The sequence below is a fragment of the Amia ocellicauda genome, chromosome 11 (genome assembly GCF_036373705.1).
Source record: "Amia ocellicauda isolate fAmiCal2 chromosome 11, fAmiCal2.hap1, whole genome shotgun sequence".
Taxonomy (NCBI): domain Eukaryota; kingdom Metazoa; phylum Chordata; class Actinopteri; order Amiiformes; family Amiidae; genus Amia; species Amia ocellicauda.
In genome coordinates, this window is record NC_089860.1 from 16,412,394 (window position 1) to 16,438,602 (window position 26,209).

At 38.7% G+C, this 26,209-nt stretch overlaps 1 protein-coding gene across 1 annotated transcript in view; it reads left to right on the forward strand.

Moving 5' to 3' along the window:
- mgat4b (alpha-1,3-mannosyl-glycoprotein 4-beta-N-acetylglucosaminyltransferase B) overlaps positions 1 to 24,628 on the forward strand; it is a 94,602-nt gene extending 69,974 nt beyond the window's left edge. Inside the window, exons 7-15 of the mRNA XM_066716691.1 lie at positions 1,714 to 1,789; positions 5,045 to 5,159; positions 13,970 to 14,100; positions 14,715 to 14,822; positions 15,381 to 15,574; positions 15,860 to 15,938; positions 17,663 to 17,750; positions 20,358 to 20,470; positions 20,960 to 24,628. Of these exons, the coding sequence (XP_066572788.1) occupies positions 1,714 to 1,789; positions 5,045 to 5,159; positions 13,970 to 14,100; positions 14,715 to 14,822; positions 15,381 to 15,574; positions 15,860 to 15,938; positions 17,663 to 17,750; positions 20,358 to 20,470; positions 20,960 to 20,983 (928 nt within the window). The 3' untranslated portion in view covers positions 20,984 to 24,628. The remainder of the gene's footprint in view (positions 1 to 1,713; positions 1,790 to 5,044; positions 5,160 to 13,969; positions 14,101 to 14,714; positions 14,823 to 15,380; positions 15,575 to 15,859; positions 15,939 to 17,662; positions 17,751 to 20,357; positions 20,471 to 20,959) is intronic.
- The last annotated feature ends 1,581 nt before the right edge of the window (positions 24,629 to 26,209 follow it).

Consider the following 26,209-nt stretch of genomic DNA (forward strand, 5'->3'; position numbering starts at 1 on the left):
TAGCATCAAAGCAAATGGCACTGCGCACTGGGATGGCAGATTGCCTTCTTAATGCTTTATGATACCAGCGAGATTTGTGAAGTCGTGCTTTCAAGATTATAATCACTGCTGGTAAATAACGCTGTAGTACAATTGTTTATTAAACAGCTTGCACGACTCCATCCTGCATAAACGTAATTCATGGAGAATTATTGTCCTATTGTTCATCGAGTGAAGGACAATGTGTTTTCCACAGCTTGCCCCCGTACCGCGGAGAAGAAGTTCACTTCAAGATCAAGGCCTCTAATTCTCTGCACCTTCCTGACAGTGTAACCTCTCCGGCCATAAACGCTTGATTTACACTTTCCTACCCTGCGAAATCTGGTGCTGCCAATTGCCAGAGAGTGTTTCAAGAGTAATGTCGCAATTAAGGAATGTGAATTACTTAGCCTTTCTGCTCTGGAGTACAATCCATAACAGTCCTGGTTTTTAGTTTGATTGTGTGTGTTGTTTATATGTTTTATTAAATCATTGTCAAATAAAGTGTTCCAAGAAATAGAAGGGTTTGACGTAAGATGCAATATTTGCACAAAACTAGATTATGATGTTGTCCGAAGCCCCTAGGTACTCAAGGTATGTAATTTCACTAGGTTATAATATTCTATATGCCATATCTTAAGGATTGTACTAAGCCCACTAAATGCATCTTGTAATTGTGCTGTCTCAACAGTAGCAAATATCCTTTGTTAATGGAAGCAATTTCCTGTGGCTCAGCCATCCAAAAACTCCTTCCCCCTACATTTTGCATTCTTTTTTAGTTTAGTTTTGTTTTGTATAACAATCTGAATGATTAAAAGTATAAATATTCAATGTTATCTGAGATCATCCTCACCTATTTCTCCATTTGAATATGAAAGCTTTTTCAGTTAACTTTTTTTGGCAAAGGAATACATATCAGCAAAGTGCCATTATAAACTCAATGCCTTTGTTGTGTACAGTAACCCTCTCTTAAATGTCATGTTGATATTTGAGAATGGAGACTGGGTTGCCAAGTTGTATGGGACTGTGCCGTAAATCAGCTTTCCCAGAGTTTCTGGTCTGAATCAAGTCAAGGGGGAATTTGTTTGCAGCTCTTCATGGAGAAAGAAAAAAGCTAGTGTTCTTCAGTTGCATAGTGTTTTGGGCTTTGGTTTGCCACTTTTGTGGATTTAAGCTGTTGTATAGCTTAGCCTGTGCATACATCAAACCCCCCTCATTGTAAACAGACCTGTATTTGGTTGAACTAAACGTAGGTGCCCCCTTTCGACTTGTTTTTTCATGGCACAGGAAAAGGACGTGACAAGTAGAGGCGACCAGCTTGTGGCACGGTTATTTCTAATTAGTGAGAGAGGCTTCCTGTGACTGCGCTGGGAAGAAATCTATGAAGTGCAACAAATTGGCTGGAACACACCACTCCACTGCAAACTCTTAATTGATTTCAAGTGAGATAAAAGAGATTCTTAATTAATTTCTTAATTAGAACAAAAGTAAACTGTTGTTTGGAACTGCTCCTTTCCTACTTTGAGAGGGATGGAGAAGCTCTGTCTGTCTGTGTGTGTGTGTGCGTGTGTGTGCGTGTGCACGCGTTTGTGCGCGTGTGCGAATTAAATCAGGGTATTGAGCTCTCGATGTAAACGGGTCACAAATGCTGAAAACTTTTTGAAGGGAACTTCATCTAAATGTCTTATTTTGCAGATGGCGGACAAAACAAAATCTGGACTACTGCTTTCTGATGATGTATGCTCAGTCCAAGGGAACATACTATGTGCAGGTATGTAGAACATTATATGTGTTGAATTGTTTGTGTAAGATTGCCTTTTGAAATCCTGAATCGCAGTGTTTTGGCAAGACCTACTTGCATACATTTTTATTTAAATGACTGTGTGAGGCTGATACAGTGAGGGGAAAAAGTATTTGATCCCCTGCTGATTTTGTGCATTTGCCCACTGACAAAGAAATGATCAGTCTATAATTTTAATGGTAGGTGTATTTTAAGTGAGAGACAGAATAACAACAAAAAAATCCAGAAAAACGCATTTCAAAAAAGTTATAAATTGATTTGCATGTTAATGAGGGAAATAAGTATTTGACCCCTTCGACTTAGTACTTGGTGGCAAAACCCTTGTTGGCAATCACAGAGGTCAGACGTTTCTTGTAGTTGGCCACCAGGTTTGCACACATCTCAGGAGGGATTTTGTCCCACTCCTCTTTGTAGATCCTCTCCAAATCATTAAGGTTTCGATGCTGACGTTTGGCAACTCGAACCTTCAGCTCCCTCCACAGATTTTCTATGGGATTAAGGTCTGGAGACTGGCTAGGCCACTCCAGGACCTTAATGTGCTTCTTCTTGAGCCACTCCTTTGTTGCCTTGGCTGTGTGTTTTGGGTCATTGTCATGCTGGAATACCCATCCACGACCCATTTTCAATGCCCTGGCTGAGGGAAGGAGGTTCTCACCCAAGATTTGATGGTACATGGCCCCGTCCATCGTCCCTTTGATGCGGTGCAGTTGTCCTGTCCCCTTAGCAGAAAAACACCCCCAAAGCATAATGTTTCCACCTCCATGTTTGACGGTGGGGATGGTGTTCTTGGGGTCATTCCTCCTCCTCCAAACACGGCGAGTTGAGTTGATGCCAAAGAGCTCGATTTTGGTCTCATCTGACCACAACACTTTCACCCAGTTCTCCTCTGAATCATTCAGATGTTCATTGGCAAACTTCAGACGGGCCTGTACATGTGCTTTCTTGCGCAGGGGGACCTTGCGGGCGCTGCAGGATTTCAGTCCTTCACGGCGTAGTTTGTTACCAATTGTTTTCTTGGTGACTATGGTCCCAGCTGCCTTGAGATCATTAACAAGATCCTCCCGTGTAGTTCTGGGCTGATTCCTCACCGTTCTCATGATCATTGAAACTCCACGAGGTGAGATCGTGCATGGAGCCCCAGACCGAGGGAGACTGACAGTTATTTTGTGTTTCTTCCATTTGCGAATAATCGCACCAACTGTTGTCACCTTCTCACCAAGCTGCTTGGCGATGTTCTTGTAGCCCATTCCAGCCTTGTGTAGGTCTACAATCTTGTCCCTGACATCCTTGGACAGCTCTTTGGTCTTGGCCATGGTGAAGAGTTTGGAATCTGATTGATTGATTGCTTCTGTGGACAGGTGTCTTTTATACAGGTAACGAGCTGAGATTAGGAGCAATCCCTTTAAGAGAGTGCTCCTAATCTCAGCTCGTTACCTGTATAAAAGACACCTGGGAGCAAGAAATCATGCTGATTGATAGGGGATCAAATACTTATTTCCCTCATTAACATGCAAATCAATGTATAACTTTTTTGAAATGCGTTTTTCTGGATTTTTTTGTTGTTATTCTGTCTCTTACTGTTAAAATACACCTACCATTAAAATTATAGACTGATCATTTCTTTGTCAGTGGGCAAACGTACAAAATCAGCAGGGGATCAAATACTTTTTCCCTCACTGTATATTGTGTATGAGAGTCCAGTTGTTGACACTTCGCTGAACATACATCTATACAAAACAATACCCTCTAAATGGGTTCCTATTCAAAATAATGTTCCCTAATGCAACGACTGCCCGGTTCAAAAGGCAAACATTATTCCTGTGTCGCTTCTTAAAATTTCAAATTCCTGAGGGTTGCACTTGAGATGCAGATTCTTGTTTTGACATATAAATTCCAATGCTGCTATATTTGGATTGTTCTGGCTGTGCGTTAGAATGCCTTCCCTATGATAAGCACACAAATTATTTCCACTTTGTCAGATCATGGGGTGAAAAAAGCGAAACCTATCAGTCTGCTGCCGATGACAACAGTTGAGCGAGCTTTTCTTTCTTTTCTTCTTTGTGCAAATCTGTATTTTAGTAGTGTGTTTATAAGATGATAATAGGCCTGGAATCCCTAACTAATGAGAGTCTGGCTGAAGCCTGCGTCTGTGTTCTCCTGCTGCCTCGGCTTTGTTGAAAAAAAGCGGTTTCATCCTGCTTACAGTAACAGGAATTAATTCCTTCAGATATTGCAGGATTCCGACTGATGAGAGAGCATCCACACTGTGTGTAGACATTAATTGGAAATCACCTGAAAATGTTATTAAAGTACAGCTTAGATTAATTATGGGTTGGCAAGCGAGTCTCGATATAGTGCTTGTGGGCTTAGGGTCATTGTCAAGTAAAAAAAAAAAAAAAAAAAAATCTTTCACCTGCTTGTTACTTTCCTATGAGTATTCCACGATATTCAGAATACCAGTGGAACCGCCAGTGTTGTATTTTATGAAATGTAAATGATTTTCATAAGTATGTGTATACATATTTATGCTGTATATTTTTGCCTTGTAAGTTTCCCAGTTTTTTCACACGCCTGTCAACCATCTTGACAGCTTTCCCTCCACACGCTGCGCCGACTGTCAGAATATGTGACATTTTAGACACACTTGTACATAAGTAGATTTCACACTTGGGCAAATTGTAGCGGTAATGGATTTGTTTTTTCCTGTAGAGTGCATAACTAATTTAAGAAGGGTTCAACTCCGAGGCCTGGGCCTTCAATCACTGGGTTTGTACGTTTCTTGTCCTCGGAGTGGCCTTTAACTGAAACACGGAGCAGACGTAATCGCCTGGTGAGAAAAAGCGGCCAGCGAGGTGGAGAGGCGAGACGCTATTCCCCAGCCATTGACTTTCTCTGCCGTTACAGATTCATTATAAATCAATTAGGTGTGGAAAGGGGTTTTGGTTCCTTTCATCTGTTTCTTATACCCAATTAAGTGTCTAGCAGCGCAACTGCAAGGTGTTACGCTGATGTCAACGCATTCACAATCTTCTGTGTATTCCAACTCAACAGGGCATGAGGTGACACTTCCTTGTGATGGGGGTGTGGGGGGAAAATATACACAGATTTTGTATCCACTATACCGCAGTGTGCTTTTTCTGTTGCCTTGCTTAATGTTATTAGAACTTCCATGACAGAACAATAAAATCAAACAAATCAAACAAATCTCTCTCTCTGTTCCCTTAGCTGGAAGATGACATCGTTGCTCGGCCCAACTACTTCACCACCATGAAAAACTTTGCCCTCCAGCAGCCCTCAGAGGAGTGGATGATCTTGGAGTTCTCCCAGCTTGGCTTCATAGGTGAGAAGGGCAAGATCAGGGTCTGGGGAGCCAGGCTACAGTCCAATCCTTACTACTTCATTAAATCATGTTTGTCTTGATGTCAAAAGATATGGAGTATAACAGCAACTAGGAATGATTTTCTTTTCCAAACTCAATACTAGATTTACTAAATCCATTCATCGACTATATCCCCACTCAACGTGGACATTTATTTATGTATTTTTAAATATTCAGCATTGACACATGGCACTCCAGTAGTAATTAATTGAAGGTGCTCATTCTAAAAGCACCCCAACACTGTATGTCTGGGAAAGGAAAATATACAGAAAGGCATATATTCTGCTGCTCAACATTTACCGATGGTAGTGATAACAGTTTGATCTATTATTTTGTGGTTTTGCCTTATGAACAATCTAAGGGGAAGGGAATTTATGGGAGTGTCATATTTCTTTGGTGGTTGTTAAGTTTATTGCCCTCAGTTTTTGCTTTGTAGGGTGTCATCATGTAGAATCAGTACCTTTCTCAAAATGTATCTTTTGTCAGTGAGGGTTAAAGGTCAATTATTCTCTAAAGTTTGAAAGCACATCTCCTTTTTTCAGATGAAGTCTGCAGGTTGTTCAAGTTCAACCTAAATTAATCAAAATCTAAGATTATTTTAAAGCAAGACTGATAGCCTGTAGGATACAACAATATTCTCCAACCATTTGAAGCTTAATTTGGCAAACTATATAGAGAGACTTTTCCTTTAAATACTGTCTGTGTTCAGTTTTGTATAGTGGCTCCAATAGATCCATATTTTATCTATCTGTAACGTTTTGTTTTTTGCTCAGTTTATACTGTCAAACAAATGGCAGTCATTCTTTTTTCTACCTCTTTTCAGGCTGATCTGGTCTTGACACCAATATGATTGTAACCACCAAACTAATTTCCAATGTCCCAAGCACAGCAGGAATGCAAATACATGCTTCTTAGATTTGCAGGCAGTTGCAGTTTCTCAGCACAAAACGATAAACTCAACAAAACATGATTAGGAGATGTAGCCACATGGTAATATGCTTGACTTGGACAAACTACATTCACACAGAATCTTCTCATTGCGTAGTTTCCATTCAGCCTGTGTGTTTAGTGAAATGCTTTTGGTTTTCTCAGCTGTTCTCCTGTAGAAAGTAGTCAATGTCATTGCAAGCTGTGGCTCTGAGAAATTGGCTCTGGACCAGTTAATATTAACAAGATGGACATGGAGACAAAGCTAAGACAGGTCGTATTCAGTGCCTGAAAAAAGAGGTTTGTTGTTTAAGAGATTAAAAACGGAAAATTGAAACTGCACCGCTATTGAAGAAGATGTTTCAGACTGGAAGCTGTCTTTCCTTGGCAGGTCGCCTCAGAGCTACTCACACAACTTTCTGAAGGTCAGCCAGGCTAAATATAATACTTTAAATCTGCATTAGTAGGACCAGGAGTCTTAGTCCAAATAAGATATCTGACATTGACAATTTCCTTTTCTATAAAGCTGTGGAAAACAATTGGTGGAAGTCAGTGAGTCATTTGGTTTGAAGCTTTTCTGTTCTGATATGCAATTGAAAGTCTGACAAACGAGCAATAATCAAGATTGGAAAGGACTATTTTGTACTTTGTGGTTTATTATAGAAACTGTTGTTTTTATTTTTTCATGAATAAGTATGTATTTTTTATCTTTTTAATTTGCTGCCGGCGTTTTGTTTTTTTGTTTGAGGTTTTCAAGGAAAAACCTCCTCGAACTCCCCCCGATGTTTAGCAGTGAGGTAATAATGTCCTGACTAATTACTCATTAAAGGGAAGGCGGCAGAGTGCAACCTAAGTAAAGATCCACTCACCAGCTACGACGACACGTTTCTCTCTCCTCCAGCGGTGATGTCAAAAGCCACAGAAACAAACACTAATCTGTCATCACTGCTATCGCTAAGCCTTGGCAGGAGAAGATGGATGTTAAAGCTTTTGAAAGCAAAACTGTAATAATGCATTTATTCTGACCCCAAAGTACTTAACTTGCTTGTCATCTGGAAGACAACCTAGCCATTATGAGTTTCGTGAAGACAGGGAAACGGATGTTTTTATAATGTATTGCAAAAGGTTTTCCCACTCATTGTATTTTCTTAATACAGTCCCTAACATATGGAGAGAGGAGGAAAGCTCTGGAAGCCACAAGGTCAATTGCTTTCTGTAACTTCTTTCAAGCAAAAAATAACACCTTGTGTCCAAAAACATAACATAAATAAATTGTTTGGTTTCTTGTTGGAATTGGCATGTTTTCTTTTGCTCTAAAATTTGGGAATGATGCAGTCGAAAGCTATGTTTTATTTGCCCCTCCTTTTGCTTTTGGTAATTTCACATAACTGATAAATGCATTTGTAAATTAGTTATATAAATTGTTTAGTTTCTACATTACATCTACATCCACATTAGTAATATATGTCAAGAAACTGGCCTTCATTGATATTTTATGTGAGATTTTTAAAATTCACATATACTCATATATATCCCAATGTATGTTAATTATACTTCATTATGCATAATGAAAAACCAACAAACAAAACATGTTGCCTAAAACATAAATGACCTAAAACACAAATGCACAGAAATGGGTGTTTTATCTATAGGCTGGCTCAGTCAGAATATAATCAATATAATATAATCGCAACAGGCAATCTTGTCAGCTCAGAGCAATTTGCTTCTGATACTGACAGGCCATGTGATTGCTTAATACTGCAGCTCCATTGGAAAGGGATTTTCACCCTCTCAAAGCGAATCGTTTGAATTATTAAACTAGTTTTCAGGGAAGCGCTGTTTTTCTTTTTTTGTCTGTCTAATGTCAAGTCTCAGGGACGGTTTCCCCGCCCATCGCTACGGTTCCTCAGCTGCCCAGAGCCGTGAGATACTTTGCTACAGTCAAGTATAATAGGTCCCAAAGTGCAAAGTGCTGGAGGCGTGTTGAACTCTCCAGGGCTCTGGCCCGTAGTATTACCCCATTCAGTCGTTGCTAATTGTTATCCGCCTTATATATGTAACATCCTCAGCAAATTCCTGAAATTGTAATAGTGCATTAAGACATTCAATGTCACAGGTTTTCCAGTGTTGTAAGCCTCTGTAACGGTTTCACTGTTAACTGATTACAATCACTCCTGAAAACCGGTGTGTTTGAATTGAGAAGATAAAGGACAATGTGCTTTTTGCTTTGGTTTAGTCAGTTACTTTAATGAGAACAACTTTCAAGAGAGAAGTCACCTAATGTTTCCTTTGCCTTTTGAAATGAGAAGCGTGAAAATGAACCTTGAGAAAGTGCTTCTGTGTGCTGCCCCACTTCCCCAAACTGAGAACTGTGGGAGGCCAGAAGCTCTCAGTTTAAGTTCATCAACCCTTACAAAGCTCCCGTATGATTTTGAGTTTGTTGTCATTCATTTTTTTGGTCAGTTTTAGATTTTTCATGTGTCAAGCTGAAAAAATGCAAGCAATTGAATTATGTGAGCTGTTTGTGAGACGTCCGCCATGCAGAGAAACAGTGCCATCTATTTCGGTTTAGAGAAGGAAATGAATGCTCCGTAAATCAGCTTATGCTTGCTGAATCTGACTGCATCATTAACAGGTCGTTTCACATAGTAATTAAAATGACTGCATCAGTAATGATTTGTTTATACCACTGTGGAAAGTAAAGAGAATTCCTGCCCTTTTAACTGATCCCTAAAGATAAAGTTGCTCCAGGATCAAAATTATATATTTTTGTATTATTATTACATTTAAATTGCTCAGTGATGTACATTGATTAACAATAGATATTGTATTAAAAGGTTATGTCTCATATACTGCAAAACCTTTATTTTAATTTCCAAGTATAGTAATTATCAACATAATGCTAATTACATGCTGTAAATGACCCCAAAGCTTCGTACAGATCTGAGAAAGGACTCTGAATTACTTTGCATCAAGAACCCTCACTTCATTCAGGTTTTGAGAAACATTTTTCTCTGCTTCAATGCACCACAATATTATTTGAATCCAGTGTTTAATAGTGGGAACAAAGAAAACAATAATGGAAAAAAGGTAATTTAAAAATCCTAATACTTCTTTGTTGAGTTTAGGCAATCGATTTATTTAGTACAGGCATGAGAAATAATTAATTTTGTCAGGTTATGTATTTGTTTGGTTTCTCTATGGTGCAAAGCATTCTGCTTAGGAGCAGTATGTACCCATTAAAACATCCCAGAGGATATTTTTATTTTTTCAAGCCCACATAGATATGTTAATACCTGTTTTCTCAGATAGGTATGAAACGTATGCATCTAACATTCGTATAATTCTTGGACACTTTCCAGCAGTTCAAGTTTAAACTGTCCTAGCCCTAACTGAACTGATATTAATCAAACATTATAAATTATGTAATTTTATTAAATATCCCCCCACCCCCAGTCCTGGCTATTTAACAATGCAATTTATGTAATTGGGGCATTTTTACCTGAAGACACTGATTTCACAAACATCTAGGACTGTATCGGGGTACAGTTACACATGCAGGCATTTCAGCACAGTTGCAACGAATATCCCAGATCCTTGTGAGTTAAATTAATCACTAAGTGTAATTCAGCACAGTTCTGTTATATTTCATCATCATCCTTATGCTCCTTAAACCAGCTTCCACAAGCATGAGTGCCACTATTCATACTTTTCTATGGCCGCAAAATACGGTGTATTCCTCACTGTTCTTCATATTGATGATGCCCGACTCGTTACTGTATCAGACTGTGGGAAGGAACACCATGTATTGTGTATTTCACATGTCACCACACTGCAAGGTGCATAATCCCCCCTTGGTTTGTGTGTTTGTCAACTCTGTGTGACCCAGTGGAATTTAATTTGAAGGTTTACCTTCTCAAAAGTAAAAACCCTCTGATTAAGACCTTTTCCGGCTTTTAGATGAGGGGTATTAGACGGGGGGGGGGGGGGGGGTCGTCTCTGGAGCAAATCGTGGAGGCGCCTTTGAGTCTGTGGTTAGATCCTGAACACTCCAGAGCAGATGTCATTTGAAATCTGTGAAGTGTGAATGCAATGGATGTTGAATCCAAATGAAACTATTAAAATGGCAAAGCTGGCTGTGCCCTGTCTCAGACGTGGTTCTTTTAAGCCAAACAAAATCTTTCCCCACTCATCGTTAATTCAGGAAAATTCATGCAGTAAACAGTAATGGTGTGTTATTTTTTCTCTGCTATATTATTTATTTTTAAAGCTGTCTGAACATGAAGAAGATGACTTAAAGCTAGTGAATGAAAAGCTGATGGGGGGAAAGTGAAAGTACAATTTTTACTTTTCAATTGAGAAACTCTTGAGTATATAAACATTTAATTCCGAAGACAGGTTATATCACTTGTTGTGCAGAAATTATCCATGGGGAAAGTCGGCAGATATATATAAGCTAGCTGAGCTGAGTGGGTCTCTGTGTAACTTTCCTCAATTCAGTGATTTTCATTGACCATCTGGATGTCTCCAGAGTGCTCCTAGAATGGCATTCTTCTCAGAAAAGCGTCCAGTTCTGCTTTCTATATGCAATAGATTCGATATAGAGTACCAAATAACAGATGAAGAATTTGAGAGAATGCACTTGCTTGCATTTCATTGCATACAGCACTTTGAATTTACATGACATCCTCATGTTATTTAAGGCAGCCATAGCAGCCACATCAAGATACCAATTTCCAGTAAAAAAAAAACAATCCTGTGCAACGCATTTGTGTGGCTGAGGCCATGCAGACAACAGATCAACAATGTTTGTTTCCAATCTCCCCTCTGTGGAAAGCAGCAAGAAACTCCCCAGGGTAGACAATAAGGGGGGCCATTGCCGTCGAAAGATTTCTGCCCGTGGCCGAGATGAAAGGAGAAGGGGAGCAGCCGGCATCTCTATCAAAGGAATAGCAGGTTTGCCTGGGCAGTGTGCGTGAAATTGATTCAGTTTTGCCATGGAAATGGCATCTTATCATTAGAAAGCGTTTTTCTCCTCTGGATTAACAGGCTGACCTGAAAAATAAAAGACAAACAGCCTTTTAAAAACAATTGTGATGAAAAGACCCATCCGCAGAAAAACAAACACTTGCTTTCATTTTGCTAGAAAGTCTGCTGGTTGCAACCTCCTTCAAATATGTTATGTCTTGGTTTGCAGTCTTTCCATTGTTTGATTCTGTTTCAGAGGATTTTTCCAAACCATGTTTGTGATCTACAGTGGATAGAGCCCCTTTCTGAAATGGCATTTCCCGTAAGTGGGGAAAAAAAGGGTGATGCTTCCCAAAAACAGATCATTTCCATCCCTCCTGCTCTTTAGGCATTCACTAGCCATCTGTCTTGACCAAACATGTCTGAGTGACAGTCAACACTAGCGTTTCAATTATGAGCCTACAGACACCACTAGACTCTGAAACGTTGCAGTAGATGTTGTTCATAAACATTTTACAGTCTGCATGAATTACAATAAGGAGAAAGTGGATTCAATCAAGCTTGTGAAAGTGGTGATAAAAGGGGTCAGATATATATATTTTACTACAGTCTTGATATCTTGGCAAGGATTTTGATGATTCCAGATTATGTGTCTCAGGCAATCCTTTAAGCAGTCCTGCTCAAATTTATTTTCATCTGTGTGATTTTATATCTTGTTTTAGGTCGACATTTGGATGAGGCCCACAGGATTAAGCATGGCCTGTCTGTACTTTTAAGAAAACACTGTTACTTCATCTTTCATAAACTAAGCTGAAGGCTCTTAACGTGTAACCTTGAATATCAGAGGCCAAGGTCTTGTTTCAATGTCTAGGGATAATTTGATATTCCATAAATTATGACAGGATTTATCTTGAGTGGCTGTTTCTTTGCCATACCTGCCAGCCCCAGAAAGCTTAGATAAAGACTGAAGCACTGTTTCCACTCACACAGAGCTACAGCTAGTCCACTTCACACTTCTGCATTTGGTGTAATGTCAGAGACCTGTCAGGAGGCAATGGGGAGAGAAATGAAAGACTGAAGAGGCACGTGATTTTTGTATGCAACTTTAGAAGGTGCCTTTTCAAATGGAGAGTTAGAGAGAGGATAATAGATCATGAATTATTATATGAGCTCTACCAACAAGGCGCAAGTGTGAGAGGGGTCCTGTTGTATTTATTGAACTGTGCGTTCAGATAGGATGTGATGAAACAGGAAGGCATTATAGACCAGAGCCCATAATGTGTTTATGAGTCTGCATCATACATGTTGCTTTGTTGCATCCTGTTTATCGGTCTTCGGTTTAAAATGTTGTTCTTGTCTTCTGGTTAACCGTTCATGCAAACCATATTTGTTAAGCTAATGGGACAATGTGGTGTGTTTTAGTCCAGTGTCCAAATGTCATACCAAGACAACATTATCTCCCTGAGGTTTGATTTTCTTCAAGAACCTCTGTCAGAGGAAAACTATTAGTTTTATTAGTTTTACTCTCTGGTTTGGGGGAATGTGAGCACACCACAGATTAGGTTTAAGTGAAAAGGACATTTGTTGTTTTGTGGTTCTAAAAAGCTGCTTCGTTCTTGGTTTAACAAGTCCTAATATGGCTGTTGCTGTAATAGGGCCTTGAATGGTTTCAGATAAACAGTTCAGAGAATGATGGAAATGAACAGCTAGGCGAGAGGCTCGACTTTGCCTTTGGCAGCTGAGGAGAGCTCTGTGTTTTCTGCTACCTCGGGCAGTCCCATTGTGTCTGTTTGATGGTCATAATAAAACAGCATTGCTTGTCTGCTGTGTTTTTGGATTTCTTGGATAATCCTGCCAGTGGTAAAATGGCTTGTGTGCTAATAAGAGCCTTTTGTTGTCATGTTTGTCACGGTGAAAACAAACTAGAACAGAAACTCATTCTGCATATATATATATATATATATATATATATATATATATATATATATATATATATATATATATATATATATCTGTATATATATATGAGTGACAATCAGTGTTGTGCTAAAATGTATGTAGGGACTAAAAAGCTTAAGGAAACCCAGTTAGTGCCCTCTGACAGAATACCGTAGCTCCTTGTAAGCACTAAATAAAAAAAGCCAAATAAAAACAAAAAACACAAACGGATTAACACTGAATAACATATTTAAGATTATTATTTATACTATACCATATTGATATTTGTCTTTTGTTTTTACTGCCAGGTAATTTAACTTCTCATTTGTCTGGGAAAACTGTGTTATTGCTATTGCTGCTCGTTAATTGGGTTGGAAGTTGATTGATTCCAGGTGTAGGCAGTAGGGAAGAAGATAAATGGGTCCTGTAGAGAAGCCATTTGTAACTAAAAGTCACTGAACCGTAGTAGTATGAAGACCCCAGTGCTGGAGCTAGGACTTTTTGTGAGTAGGTTTGTTAATGTGAACAGGGATTGGAGTCTCTTCAATTCTATGTAGCCAGTTGTGAGGGGAAAAAAAAAAGTATTCAAAATCAGTTAAAACTAATGGCTCTGTGATATAAACCTGGTAGCTCAGTTATGTCATTTCATAGCACTGCATCTGCACATGGACCTCCAGTTGAGCCACTTTAGATCAGCCCTGTGGCTCCTTGCTACATTCCCTAGAATCTAAACCACTACCAGATGTTTTCATCAAAAGATACGAGAATCACGTTTCAATCATGCTAGGAGGTTACACACTGCATAGACGAGGAAATTAAGCAGGCCTATGTTCTGGCTACCTTAAGAAGTAAAAAAAAAACTAAAAACAGCAGCTGTCTTGCTTTTTTCTTGTTTTATCTACACATAGTGGCACACCTTTATACTTCTGTGATTTCAGGCAAGATGTTCAAATCCTTGGACTTGTCTCTGATTGTGGAGTTCATGCTGATGTTCTACAAGGACAAGCCCATCGACTGGCTTCTGGACCACATCCTGTGGGTGAAAGTGTGCAACCCCGAGAAGGATGCGGTAAGACCCGAAGACGCCACGCTCTTTTTACGTAACAAGCAGTGGCAATGTCACGGTGTGCGTCACTCAGACACCGTATTTTGTACATGTAAGGTAACCAAATTAAATCTATCTCAATCAATACTTTATTTGTGCAGTTACATGTTATTCACTGATTTTATTCAATTAACTTAGATATAAAGCAATATAAAATGATGCAGAAATGGCATGACAATCTTGAGTGATTATTATCCTTATTATGACCCAACTATTACAGTTATTACACTGCAGTAAAACAGAAATTATGACTTTGTCCTGTGCAATCTCCATAGAAGCAAGAAGGTTCTTCTGTCACACAGCTAATTTCTCTGAGAGACGTTTGACAGGAGTTGACCTTTTCTGGCAGTAGCTAAAGAAAGTGGTGGGAAGTCCCACAAAGCCATTTCCAGACAGTGAAACTATTGAACAACAAAGCCAAATCTGAGGATTTGATGAGATTTACAAATGTCATGTGTCTACTTTCTTGTACAGCAGAATTAGAAAGTAAGGAATGCCTACATGCTTGCTTACACAAGGTGGCAGTTTTTTTTTTTTTTTTTTTTAAATAAGTCCTTTTTTCTCTCGGGCTGCCTTAGAAACACTGCGACAGACAGAAGGCAAACCTGAGGATACGGTTTAAGCCCTCTCTTTTCCAACATGTGGGCACTCATTCCTCGCTGGCTGGGAAGATCCAGAAGCTGAAGGTTGGTGTTCAGAAGAGATAGTCGGGTCAGACGGCGGGACGCAGGGGAGAAAGTGTTCGACTCCCTTACTGATACAGCACGCCCCAAGTGTGAGAGTTAATGAATGTGAAACCCCCTGAAACGTGACAGTATGTAAATTAAAGCTTTGATTCATAGTCTGCATTTTTCCATTTAGTTCATTCCCCACTATTTGCACAGCATATGTTATGTCAGGGTGATTCTGTGCCTTTCTCTCTGTTAATATTTGTATTTGCCAGTCTGGCTTAGTTCAGTGACACAGCATTTCAAAACATTCAGGTGGATAGTCATTAACTACTCCTTTAACTCATTTTAAAGTGTCTGCTTCATATTTTAGTTTTTTTCTAGAATGTTTGATTGAAATGGTATTTTTTAAAAGTAAGATTTTTTTGTTTGTTTATCCTGGTCAATGATCAATCTGTTATTGATCATTCCATCTCAAGTTATTATTTTACATTTTATTTACAATTTCAATAGCTAGACCTTCGCTCCCTTTCCACTTAGTGTCCTGTGTAATTGATGGCTCTTCCTTTGCTGCAGGACAAGGACTTTGGGAAGCAAACCCTCCACAAGGGTCATGCCAACCCACCGGCTGAAGTGACCACTAGCCTGAAGACCTACCAGCACTTCACCCTAGAGAAGGCCTACTTGGGGGAGGACTTCTTCTGGGCTTTCACCCCTGTGGCTGGAGACTTCATCCGCATCCGTTTCTTCACCCCAGTGCGCATTGAGAAGTGAGTCCTTCATCGTCTCCTATTTTAGTCGAGATCTGCACTGCCTTGGGAGCATCTACACAGTGTTGAAATGTCCTACACCAAAAACATATCCTTTAAATCCCACGTTCATGAAGGCAGCATCTATCCTACAGTTTTCAGCACTGCCTGGTCCTGAAGAAATCAGCGTCTTCAGTGGATATCTGTCTATTCCCTCACAATAACCTGAAATGTCAGTTGTTTTGCTTGGGGTCGAACACAAGCCATATCGTTCTTCCTCACTGACTGCATGCTTTTGTTCCTCAGGTACTTCTTCCGCAGTGGAAACATCGAGCACCCGGGGGACAAGCTCTTTAACACCACTGTTGAGGTCCTGCCATTCGATGTGAGTTTACAAGCTAAAAATGACGTGGTGACTGAAATACCTCCCACTTTCAGGGCCAGTCACTTGACTCGAGTCACTTGACTGGATTCCCAATGTTCAAGCCGAATTAAAGCCCCCTGTTAGACCCGCCATGTGCTGCTGTAAGTCAGAGGTCAATCAGTGCATCAATAACATTATAGTCTTGTATTATTTTGCACAACTTGTTGTGAGGTTGAAATAAGCAAGTCAAATTGGTTTCCTTCAGTTTGTCATAAAGTGATCAACTGTCTGAAAGAGTTAGTCACGTTTTCTTGTCAATTACATTTTTAAATTCAAATGACATGAGGATCTATACCAAGCCCACCAGAAAGCAAACCATACTATAATACTATAATAATAATAATAATAATAATAATAATAATAATAATAATAATAATAATAATTTAATATAGCTTAAACACTTAAGTAATGATCAAATTCTCTGTTCCTTCGCTTCAGTGTATGTATGATAAGAGCAGGTTCCAGTTTGCAGTGGGTGCAGACTTACTTTATTCATTCTCTGAAGTGAAACCTTCTTTTAGTTTACTGCTCAAAACTGTGGGTCACTTTGTCCTGAAAGATTAATTGCAGGATTCAGAAAGTGGTTAGCACTATTTGTTCCAGTTTTTCCTGTATTTGTTCCTGACAATTGAAGATCTTATCACTATAATCCAGAAATGTGAACCCTTTAAACTGATTTCTTCTTCTTTTTGGTGTGTGAGGGGGGGTTGTTGTTTTCAAAATTGTTGTAACTCTAGGTGAGAGCAGAAAGGGAATTTGGTATTTTTTTTCAGAGATGAAAAAAGTACATTTTGTCATGAAGAGAGGTAATTCACATTCTCTCAAATGGACCGTGTACCTTTTTGAATATAAAAATTAAAACTACGATGAGGATTTAAAGCGACTGTATGAAAAGTATTCACTGTACTTAAACAGTATGCCAGAATTTATATTATATGAAGTATTGTGTCCTGTTATGTTAGAAAAGAAAAATCTGTATATTATTCACCCGTTCTTATAAATATTTAGCTGTTTTAAAGTGATTATGAACTTCTTCTGGTATTATGCAAGCCAGATTGAAAAATCTGAAATTTAGCCAGGATCCAGGGGTTACTATTTCTGCTCTTAAAATCTTGGGATGATACTTATTCCCCAATGATAGTCAAGGCCTCAGCTTAACATCTCATACACAACATGCACTACTTTTATCAGAGGAAACAGCGCCGCCTACTGCTTTGCAAATGTCATTTGAAGTGTCTGGATCTGAGTTCAGGCTTCGGGTTGTTGTATTTGCTGGCTGTTTATTGCATTGTATTGGGTAATTTGTTATGCACATAAGCATGAATACTACAGATATTTACCACATCTGCCATCTTTTAGTAACTGCAAAATTGAAATATTCAGCATTTTTACAATACTCAATACTCAATTTTGAGATGACTTTGTGAAAACCAAACTCTTGGACAACATATTGAAAGTAGTCATTAATGTCCAACATTCCTCTAAATATCTTCTGGCACCGCCTAGAGCATGGTGTGTGTCAGCCTTTTTACTTAAGAGTTGTGACTTTAAAAAATACATGGATCATGTTGCTCGTTTACATCAAAAAAGCCAATTTTACCTCACAAGTAAGCAAACATGGGAGATTGATATATGCTCTGCAAAGCATGTTTGTTTGTTTAAGTAGTTTGTACTCCTCTTTGCAGAATGTACAGTCCGAGAAGGAGGCTCTGAAAGACGGGAGAGAGAAAACTCCAAAGTACCACAGAACAGAAGATGGGTTCATCAGAATTGGTATGTATTCCTAAAGAAAATGTACAGAGCGAATTCCTAGCCCCTTCCTACCTGAAACCAAATGTCAAATTTTCATGATTTTGTTTACCTACAAAAGTAAGATACCTCCCTTGGGACCTCTGGTAAAAGTGCTCAGAGTGAGCTATGAGCTGAACCTTGGCACAATTGGCGATTCTTAAACTTAAGGAGGAGAAAACACCAAAAATAAATGTCGATTCCTGATAAAAAAATAAGATAAATAAATCTTCAGCTTTTAAAATGTTAAAGAAAGACAAAGCTGGTCTTGTACAGGTATTAGTGCCATTTACAGTACGTCTGACTTAGTATATACTTAGATTGTCGTGATAAATCTGTGCTACAGCAGATGTTTGTATAAATCTGTTACTGCAGGATGCATTTTCAGGTTATCACTGTCTTGGAGAGAATTGTGCCGCGTCGACAGATTAACACTGACATATCTCCGGCTATGTACAGCGTTTATGTCTCAAACAATTATAGAAGTTGTTATGGCTATCCTTTACCTGAGAAGCTATTTTGAAAAATAGCTGGTTAAGCTCAGACATTATACCTGCCATGAATGATTTATCGTCGTAAATACTGTGAGAATAAAAGGCAGAAAGTTCTGGACGGCAAAGAGGCGTTCAGCAAACCTGCTGTTTGTGTTTGTGTTGTTTGACAATATCCTGAATTATCTGAATAATTGTTATCATCCCCCAGGCAATTAACATCAGTTCTGCAAAATGAAAGGGATTACCTTGTAACAGGAATTATTGACTTTGAAACTGCAGTTTGCTGAGGTTTTCTTCTAAATCTGTACAGTAGATATTTGCTTACAGGGAGTTCAAATCATCAGTCTTGAACACAAATATTCAGTAGTTTATTGGAATACAAATTAGAAATGGTCAAGGTTTCATAGCAGGTTCCTTTCAGTGTTTTTTCGGTGAGGTTGGGCATCGGGCACAGCCGCGTACTTCTCCTTGTCCCATAGTGTGCGAGGTAAATGCTCAGTGGAGTGTCTTTATGAGAGAGACCTCTTTCTCTCTCTCTCTCCCTCCCAGGCTCGCTGCAGTCTAGTCTCTCTGCAGGGGTGAAAGAGACAAGTGCTGTCAGATGCTCACAGATCCCTGGGGCAGCCCATATTGCTGGCTGGCTTGGATTTATTTCTGCTATTATAGGCATGGTTGACATGTGAACAGACATGTATGTTGACTGTATATTGCCCCTGAATGAGTGACTCACCATTTGGCCTACTCTGGAAGTGTCACAGCCTATTACAATAGAGGAAAAAAAAGCCCAAGCACTTAAGTATTGTCTTAAAGGGCGAATGAACACTACATACAAATAAGGCGTAATCCTACCTTTGAAATTAGTTTGCTTTGATTGTGTTTTATCATTATACATTAATAGAAGTCTCCAAAACAGTTTTCTAATGCCACAATACCAATATATCAAGTCAGAATGTGGGTACTCAGTGTGTCTTATTGTGTCTTAGATGTGAATGTGAATAAACCTGTCCATTCTCAAGAAGCAGGATGCATAATTGGTATGAGTTCACATCTGGGCAATGTCAATAGTAAAACTGTACCAATAATGATTGCAAAGCTTAATTTATTTCCTTTTCTCATTTCCTAGGCTGCATATATTCACATTTGCCGGAGCCCTTGATTTCACATTCTTGAGTTCTGATTTGTGGCCGTCTGTTTTCAATGCAATTGGTCTTGGCATATAAATAGTAACACTTCCCACTTTATCTTACCTTTTAAAAGGCATTTTCATGCAGCTTTAGTCTCTCTCCCCTCCAACTTCAAGTTTTCAAGGACACATTTTAATCTGGAAGACAGTGTGACCATGCCTTTACCTGATTTTCCCGTCTGTGGGCCCATAACAGTATTAACTGCTTATCAGGACTCGCGACATCTATCAATATAATTTATCAGGGACTGTACACGGACTGATACCGAATGAAAATTGAAATGCAGCTTATTTTACTCCATTAACAGTTTGTGAAATCAGTTATCTCTGTTTGCGAATAGACAGATTATGGAACCTCTGCATCACCCATTTTATATTGCATGAGGTCTTGTCTGTTTTTATTCTGATAATAAATTGCTCAGACATTATGCCACCAATATTTGTCAGGATTGTAAAATAAAGCGATGGGATAATTATGAGATGGCCATTATATCTGTGCACATAATTCTGTGCTCTGTGAAGGTCTTACCAATCTGACTTGAGGGCACCACAGAGTTGTTTATTAATGTCTGGTCTTGTGATGGTTGTGACTCAAAATTGCAAATATGTGGTGTTCCTCATTAATGCTTTTATTAAGAAAACAGGGTCAAGTTCACAGTCGCTAATGTACCTAAACTACACATTTAATGAGGATACGCAGAATGGCTGTGACATTGTAGAAGAGCAAGGCCCTCCGCTACATAAACAACTAGTATGTGATTTTGTCTGAGAAAGACCTTCTGACCTGGCCAAGCAACCCAGCTCTCACCCACTGAGCACCAAGAGAGGAAGGACCACATCTTATTTATTCTGCCACTCAGTCATGATGTGGAGAACAGTAGGTCACCCTGGTTAATTGCAGTCTGTGTCTCGCAGGCACGTTCCTGAACGGCATCGCTGAGGGCGAAGTGGACACCACCTTTGGACCCTTGGAGGCCATCCGTCTGTCGGTGCTGACAGACTCGCCTGTCTGGGTCATCCTCAGCGAAGTACGTCTCTGTGTCTCGTCCATCCGTCTCTTCTGTCTCTGTCAGGGAAGTAGCAGTAGTTATCGATCATCGTAGAGGAATCAGACTAGATCCGTGAATACAATCTCAGAGGCTGGGGACTGAATTTTAGATGTAAGACGCTGCTGCTGCTGTGTTTGACTTTTCTGCGTCGCTCACTGTAATGGGGTTTACTCGCAGGCTTGTGTCTGGAATCTGGACTGACTTGCGATTATTTATTAACGGGATGGGGCCAGTTGGCTCATTTTCGGGTAGGATTCTATTTTAAGAATAATTTATATCCATGAGAAATGTGAATGCACGCCATTCTGGTTACTGATTGAATAGCTTTGGCAGGAAATGATATTACTCTAACAGTCATATTTACAGTTTGAGATGAGCCTCACACGATTGGAGAATTTCTTACTTTTGGAATTCCGAAAACAGTCTTGTGACTGGATTTTATCACCCCGTGCCTTTTTCTTCTTGCAGATATTCATTAAAAAAGCCGAGTGACACCAGCCGCAATACCTCCAGCGTTCTCTGACCGATCCATGGAGTTCGGGAGCCTTAGCAGGTGCTCGAGTCGAGTCTTCAGTCCGTAGTATCTCAAGTGTGATGTGAGTGCTCCCCCCGCTGGCCAAAAGCTGACGCAGCAGGGTAAGTTGGGACTGCCAGCGAAATCCACGAGGACCTGCCAGACTTGTGAACGAAGACACAAGAAAGAAGAAACTGTATTTTATCAACTGTAATTATATGTATATAGGTTTATGTTCAGATTAATTGTAATTACACTGGTTATACTGATGGGCTTGCTGGATTGTCTTGCCCATTAAAAAGAATAAATAAATAAAATGCTGCTTCAGACTATTACGATATACAGTGTAACCACGGTTACCCACTGACTAAGAATTGATTGCATCAGCTTTAGAAAATAGACTTTTAATCGTTAAATTATGTCAAATCATTTAAGAAGAAAGTGCTGTTGCATTTTTTGTTTGTTTGTTTTGCCAAATTATAGTTTATTTATAAGATTTTCTACAAAAAAAAACACAAAAAAAAATAAACCTTTAAAGATTTTTAACCTAAACTCCCTCACTGCCAGATAACATGTAGACAAATTGAGCCCTTTTAAGGAGTTTTGTTCTCCAATCAGCAGCCTTTCACATATGATGAGTTAAAAAGCCCTTTTGGAAGACCGTTGTTAACTATGCTACTCGTCTGTTGCCTCACAGAGGGTTTCATTGGTTATGAAAACATTGTGAATGCTGTCTTCTATCTGTTAGGAATTTGCCTTAATATGACATGAACTCAGAGCTGCATGAACTAGTGTAGACCATCCCACGATGACATGGCTCCAGACAGATTATGAAACATCTCTAATTTCCACTGAGATCTTTGTTTACAGCAAAAGCCACGGATATCCTTGATGACTTTAGAGGTTTAGAGCTTCTATGAGCCGTTGCTTCAATCTGAAAACAGACAGTGCTTTCTACACTGATTGCATGTGAGGGACCACTGGAAAATGTATGGCATCAAAGGCAGAAGTACTAGAATGTACTTTACTCTGAGTGTCATAAAAAGGGCTTAATCGATAATCCCATTATGACTCTTTACAATGTGCAAGTCAGAAGTGAGGAGACGCGTCATATCTGGTGAATAACACTGAAGGCTAAGATGGACAGTCTGCATTTTATGGCAAAATAAAATGGACTGTATAGAAAGTCAATTGATTAATTTGTGGATTATCATTTAAACGCTGATGTGTGACACTCAAAATTAAGCATTAATGAAACTTTTTTTAAATCTCATTTATGATATGATTTGACTCTTCACAGTCATTGCAATTTTTTATGACATCAAAGATTTACATCAGCACCTGAACATCTCTCATCACTCTGCTATCCTTCTTTATATATATCTGTAGATCGAGATGGTCCCCACAGATATTAAAATGCTAATAAACTGAAATAAAATGCCTTGGTGGTTGAAAGCTGTTCCTAACTGAGATTAAATGAGATAAAAACTTCAGTTTTGTTTTAATCTTGTTGTGTGTGGCAGGAGCCATGGAGTTTGAGATTTGGGTACAAGTTAAGCAACCTATAACAAACTACTTTCAGTCTGATTTAAGCATTCAAGTTCACAGGCATGGCAAGAAATGATTTTCCCCCAGCAGGAGAATTATTTACGTAAATATTATGTTTTTACACCAAAGTTTGTTTGGTTCGCTGAATAAGTAATCAGACAAGGATATCTGATAGATTATATGTTGCGATTGAATAATCTTGGGTAGGTCAATTATTAGGCTTAACAGTATACTTCAGGTCTAGAGAATCTCCAGATAGAAACAAATAATATGACATAAAACCCAAAAGCACTGGCATTTTAATAATAAAAGAGGGTTTTCAACCAATATTTTTACAATATTTGATGAAAAAACAAACAAGCTCTCCAAAAGGTGATCTGTCTGATTTACTGCTTCAGCTTTTGTTCAACACAAAGTATACAAACCACATTTGTTATCATCACACCAACTACATTGGTAGTTTCATAAACTGTTGAGTTTCCTATGTTGTTCATGCTGTACGACATTTATATATCAGGTTTATTTTTTCAACTAAAGGCAAGAAACCGTACAACCATGTCTCTTTGAATGTAATACTGGAAAAGGCATTGCACATAAAGTTTTTAAATAAAAAGTCTCCACACACTGGATAGATGTAACAGATTATCGGTGAGCGACAGAAGACAAAACATGACCCAGATGTCACAAAACTATTATTAAAACATGAAAAACAAGAATAAAATGGTATAGAATTCTTGTTTCACAGCCCCTCACAGTCACTTATTTCTGCCTTTATTCCAGTGAAACACGCTTCATTCCATTTGCCTTTATAAAAAATGGGGTCAATGTTTTTTTCTATTCATTGAGCTTTACGGTCGCGTTTGTTGCATCCCATCCAGAGTGTAGAGACTATCTCTTGTCTTTTCCTCTTTTTTTATTTTTAAGAGAGAGAATTAATTATTCTGACCGCTGAACTTCACAAATATAAGGGGATGCCTGACTTCTGGCATTAGGACATTGAACCCAAACAAATGCATACACACTGAACCTTAATCAGAAGAGAATAGTAAAATCAAGATGGACAGTCTGCTCTGTAACAATAAATTAGGTCACCACAATGGACATTTTTCTATGGAACTAAATGTATATGTAAATGTTTAACTGCATTTTATTTTTACTAGATTTATTATTATTTTTCATTATGATGTAATTTATTATTTTCAATTATTATTAATTGATATTAAACTATAGGAACGTTAATCACTAAAGGTTTTGACCTCATGAACTTGAAGCCAAAAGGCTACTTTTTAAATGGATTATTGTTTAAAAAAAAAAAAAAAAAATCTCTTCATAACTTTCATTTTCCAATCCACTCATTTTATCAGTGTGAATGAATGCTTTTTTGGTTTTAAAAAGTTATGAAAATGTTTGTTTGGTACTTGAAAATGCAGATGGTCCATCCTTTCAGAAATCCAATTAGAACAATAACAACGGATCTTGTTCATTAATATGTCCTAGAATTCCAGTTGGGCTATCTTGATTTTTGTTTGATTTCAGTTTCGGTCTGTGAACTCTCTCCTGACCAGTGCACAGTTTGATTTGACTTGCCACCTATCTGGCGTTTCTGCATTGCTCAGTTTTAAAGGCCCTAAATTAAACCAATATTATTGCATATAGAGTAAATATATAGTAATATATATATATATATATATATATATATATATATATACATATATGTTTTTAAGCCGGATTTCCTTCAAATGTTACTATATATCTTTTTTTTTTCTTCCAGTTTATTAAACTCAGTTCCTATAATAAATCTTGTTAGTTTTCCCTTCAAATAATATTTTGCACTGGTGCTCAATTTAATGTCCTTGAAGGCCTTAAGTCTGAGTGATCCGCATGAGAGAAAATGAAGATTGGTATGGGCAGGGGAATCAAGGTGTGCATTTTATTTCCCACAACCTCTTTATCTGAGATGCACTGGAATGCATTGCTATTATATTGTGTGTTGTATTTTGTATCATTTAGATAATCTATATTTCATGTTATCTTCTATCAAATTTGTGAATTGTAATAAAAACAAATTGAAATCATTGATAGAGTACTTCTGCTGTTTTGCACATTTCTGGGGGTCGAACAATTACAAAGAGTGGGTTTCTTAATCATGCAAGCCACCTCAACATGTTATTTGCTGGTTTACCTAAAATGTGAAAGGAAAGCTTATTCTCCATCGCTGTAGATCATTAAAATTGCTCACCAACTGAACTCTATGCATGACTTGGAAGGCGTGTACTGGCAGACCATTGCTGTGTTTCAAATTTCCCCTTCATGCTCTTTATTTGCAGTCCCTTGCCTCTCCCTGTTTTCTCCATTTTCACCTCTACGTGGACTCTTGTCAGAGTAGCGTCTATTTTCTCTGTGGTCGCCCTGAATTGCATCTCAGAGAGAGAACTGTTCAGGCATCGCTGACCACAGCAGCAATACTCCCTCTGCTCTTGCCATAGTTTTAGTATAACCCCAGGCCATTATTGACATACTGGTGACACATTATTACAGAGCTAGTTTTATTTTCATAGATGGTTCATTGGGATCCTGGAGGAGAGAGATTAGGCATAAAGGGCCGGCTGTATTGTCTGGCTATATAAAACAAATTCACTTAATGCCTACATCAGATCGGTGTAATTATTTCCATATTAGACATAGCCTGGGAAGACCTCTAACCATTAATCTAATGTTAAACATTTGTTTTGTCACTTTAAAAATAATGCAAAACATAGAGTAGGAACGCCATTCAACTACATTTAATTGTATTACAGAGTGTTTAGGCCTGATGTTAAACCTGACTTGCTTTTTGAGAAGAAACAAAAATCATTTATTTAAATCAAATGGTATTTTTGGAATATATGAAAGCTGTTATTGTGGTTACATTGCTTCATGTAGTATTACTGAAAGGGGAGAAAGTGTGGTGGACCATGCATCTATTTAGTGTTTATTTGTGAATCCTGGTTAACCATTGCTCGACTGATTCACTTTGCATTCAGTGTCAGACCCTTTCAAGAAAGACAGGTCTGATCTCACGTGACTGTGAGGTGATGGAGGTCATTTGGTTTAATGGCTGCTTGTATGGGCCTTGCTCTCAAATGTTAGATTAGCATCTACAAAAAATAGCAACCCTTGAGATGCAGCTAGGCCATTCTAATTGAATGTGAAACACTGGTTTCATCGTCTTTCTTCATGCAATTCACAACCAATACCTGGAAACAAGCTTGTACATCTTACATACAGGCAGATAAAAGGCACATTGTAATGATCAGGAAATGGCATGTGAATTTTAATACCTTCAGAGCTATGTCATGTATTGTGATATAGCTTTGGACGGTTAGGCTACAAACGGATATCAATCTGTCTTGAAAAAGGGCAGTGAAATAAATGTAGAAAGTACGTGTAAATCAAAGAGCAAATGAGTATTCATAGTGAAATCACTTTGATTAGCAGCGTTTTCTTTCTGAAATGTAATGGGACCAGTTCGTCGCTCCGCATGACAACCTGTTACCACGATACAAATCCGTCTCTTCCCCCTACTTCCTGTTTCTAATTGCGCCACAAGCAGCGGCAGGGCCTATCAGCGCTCACTTCCTCCTGCGCGCTGGCCAATCACAGCCGTCCACGAAGCT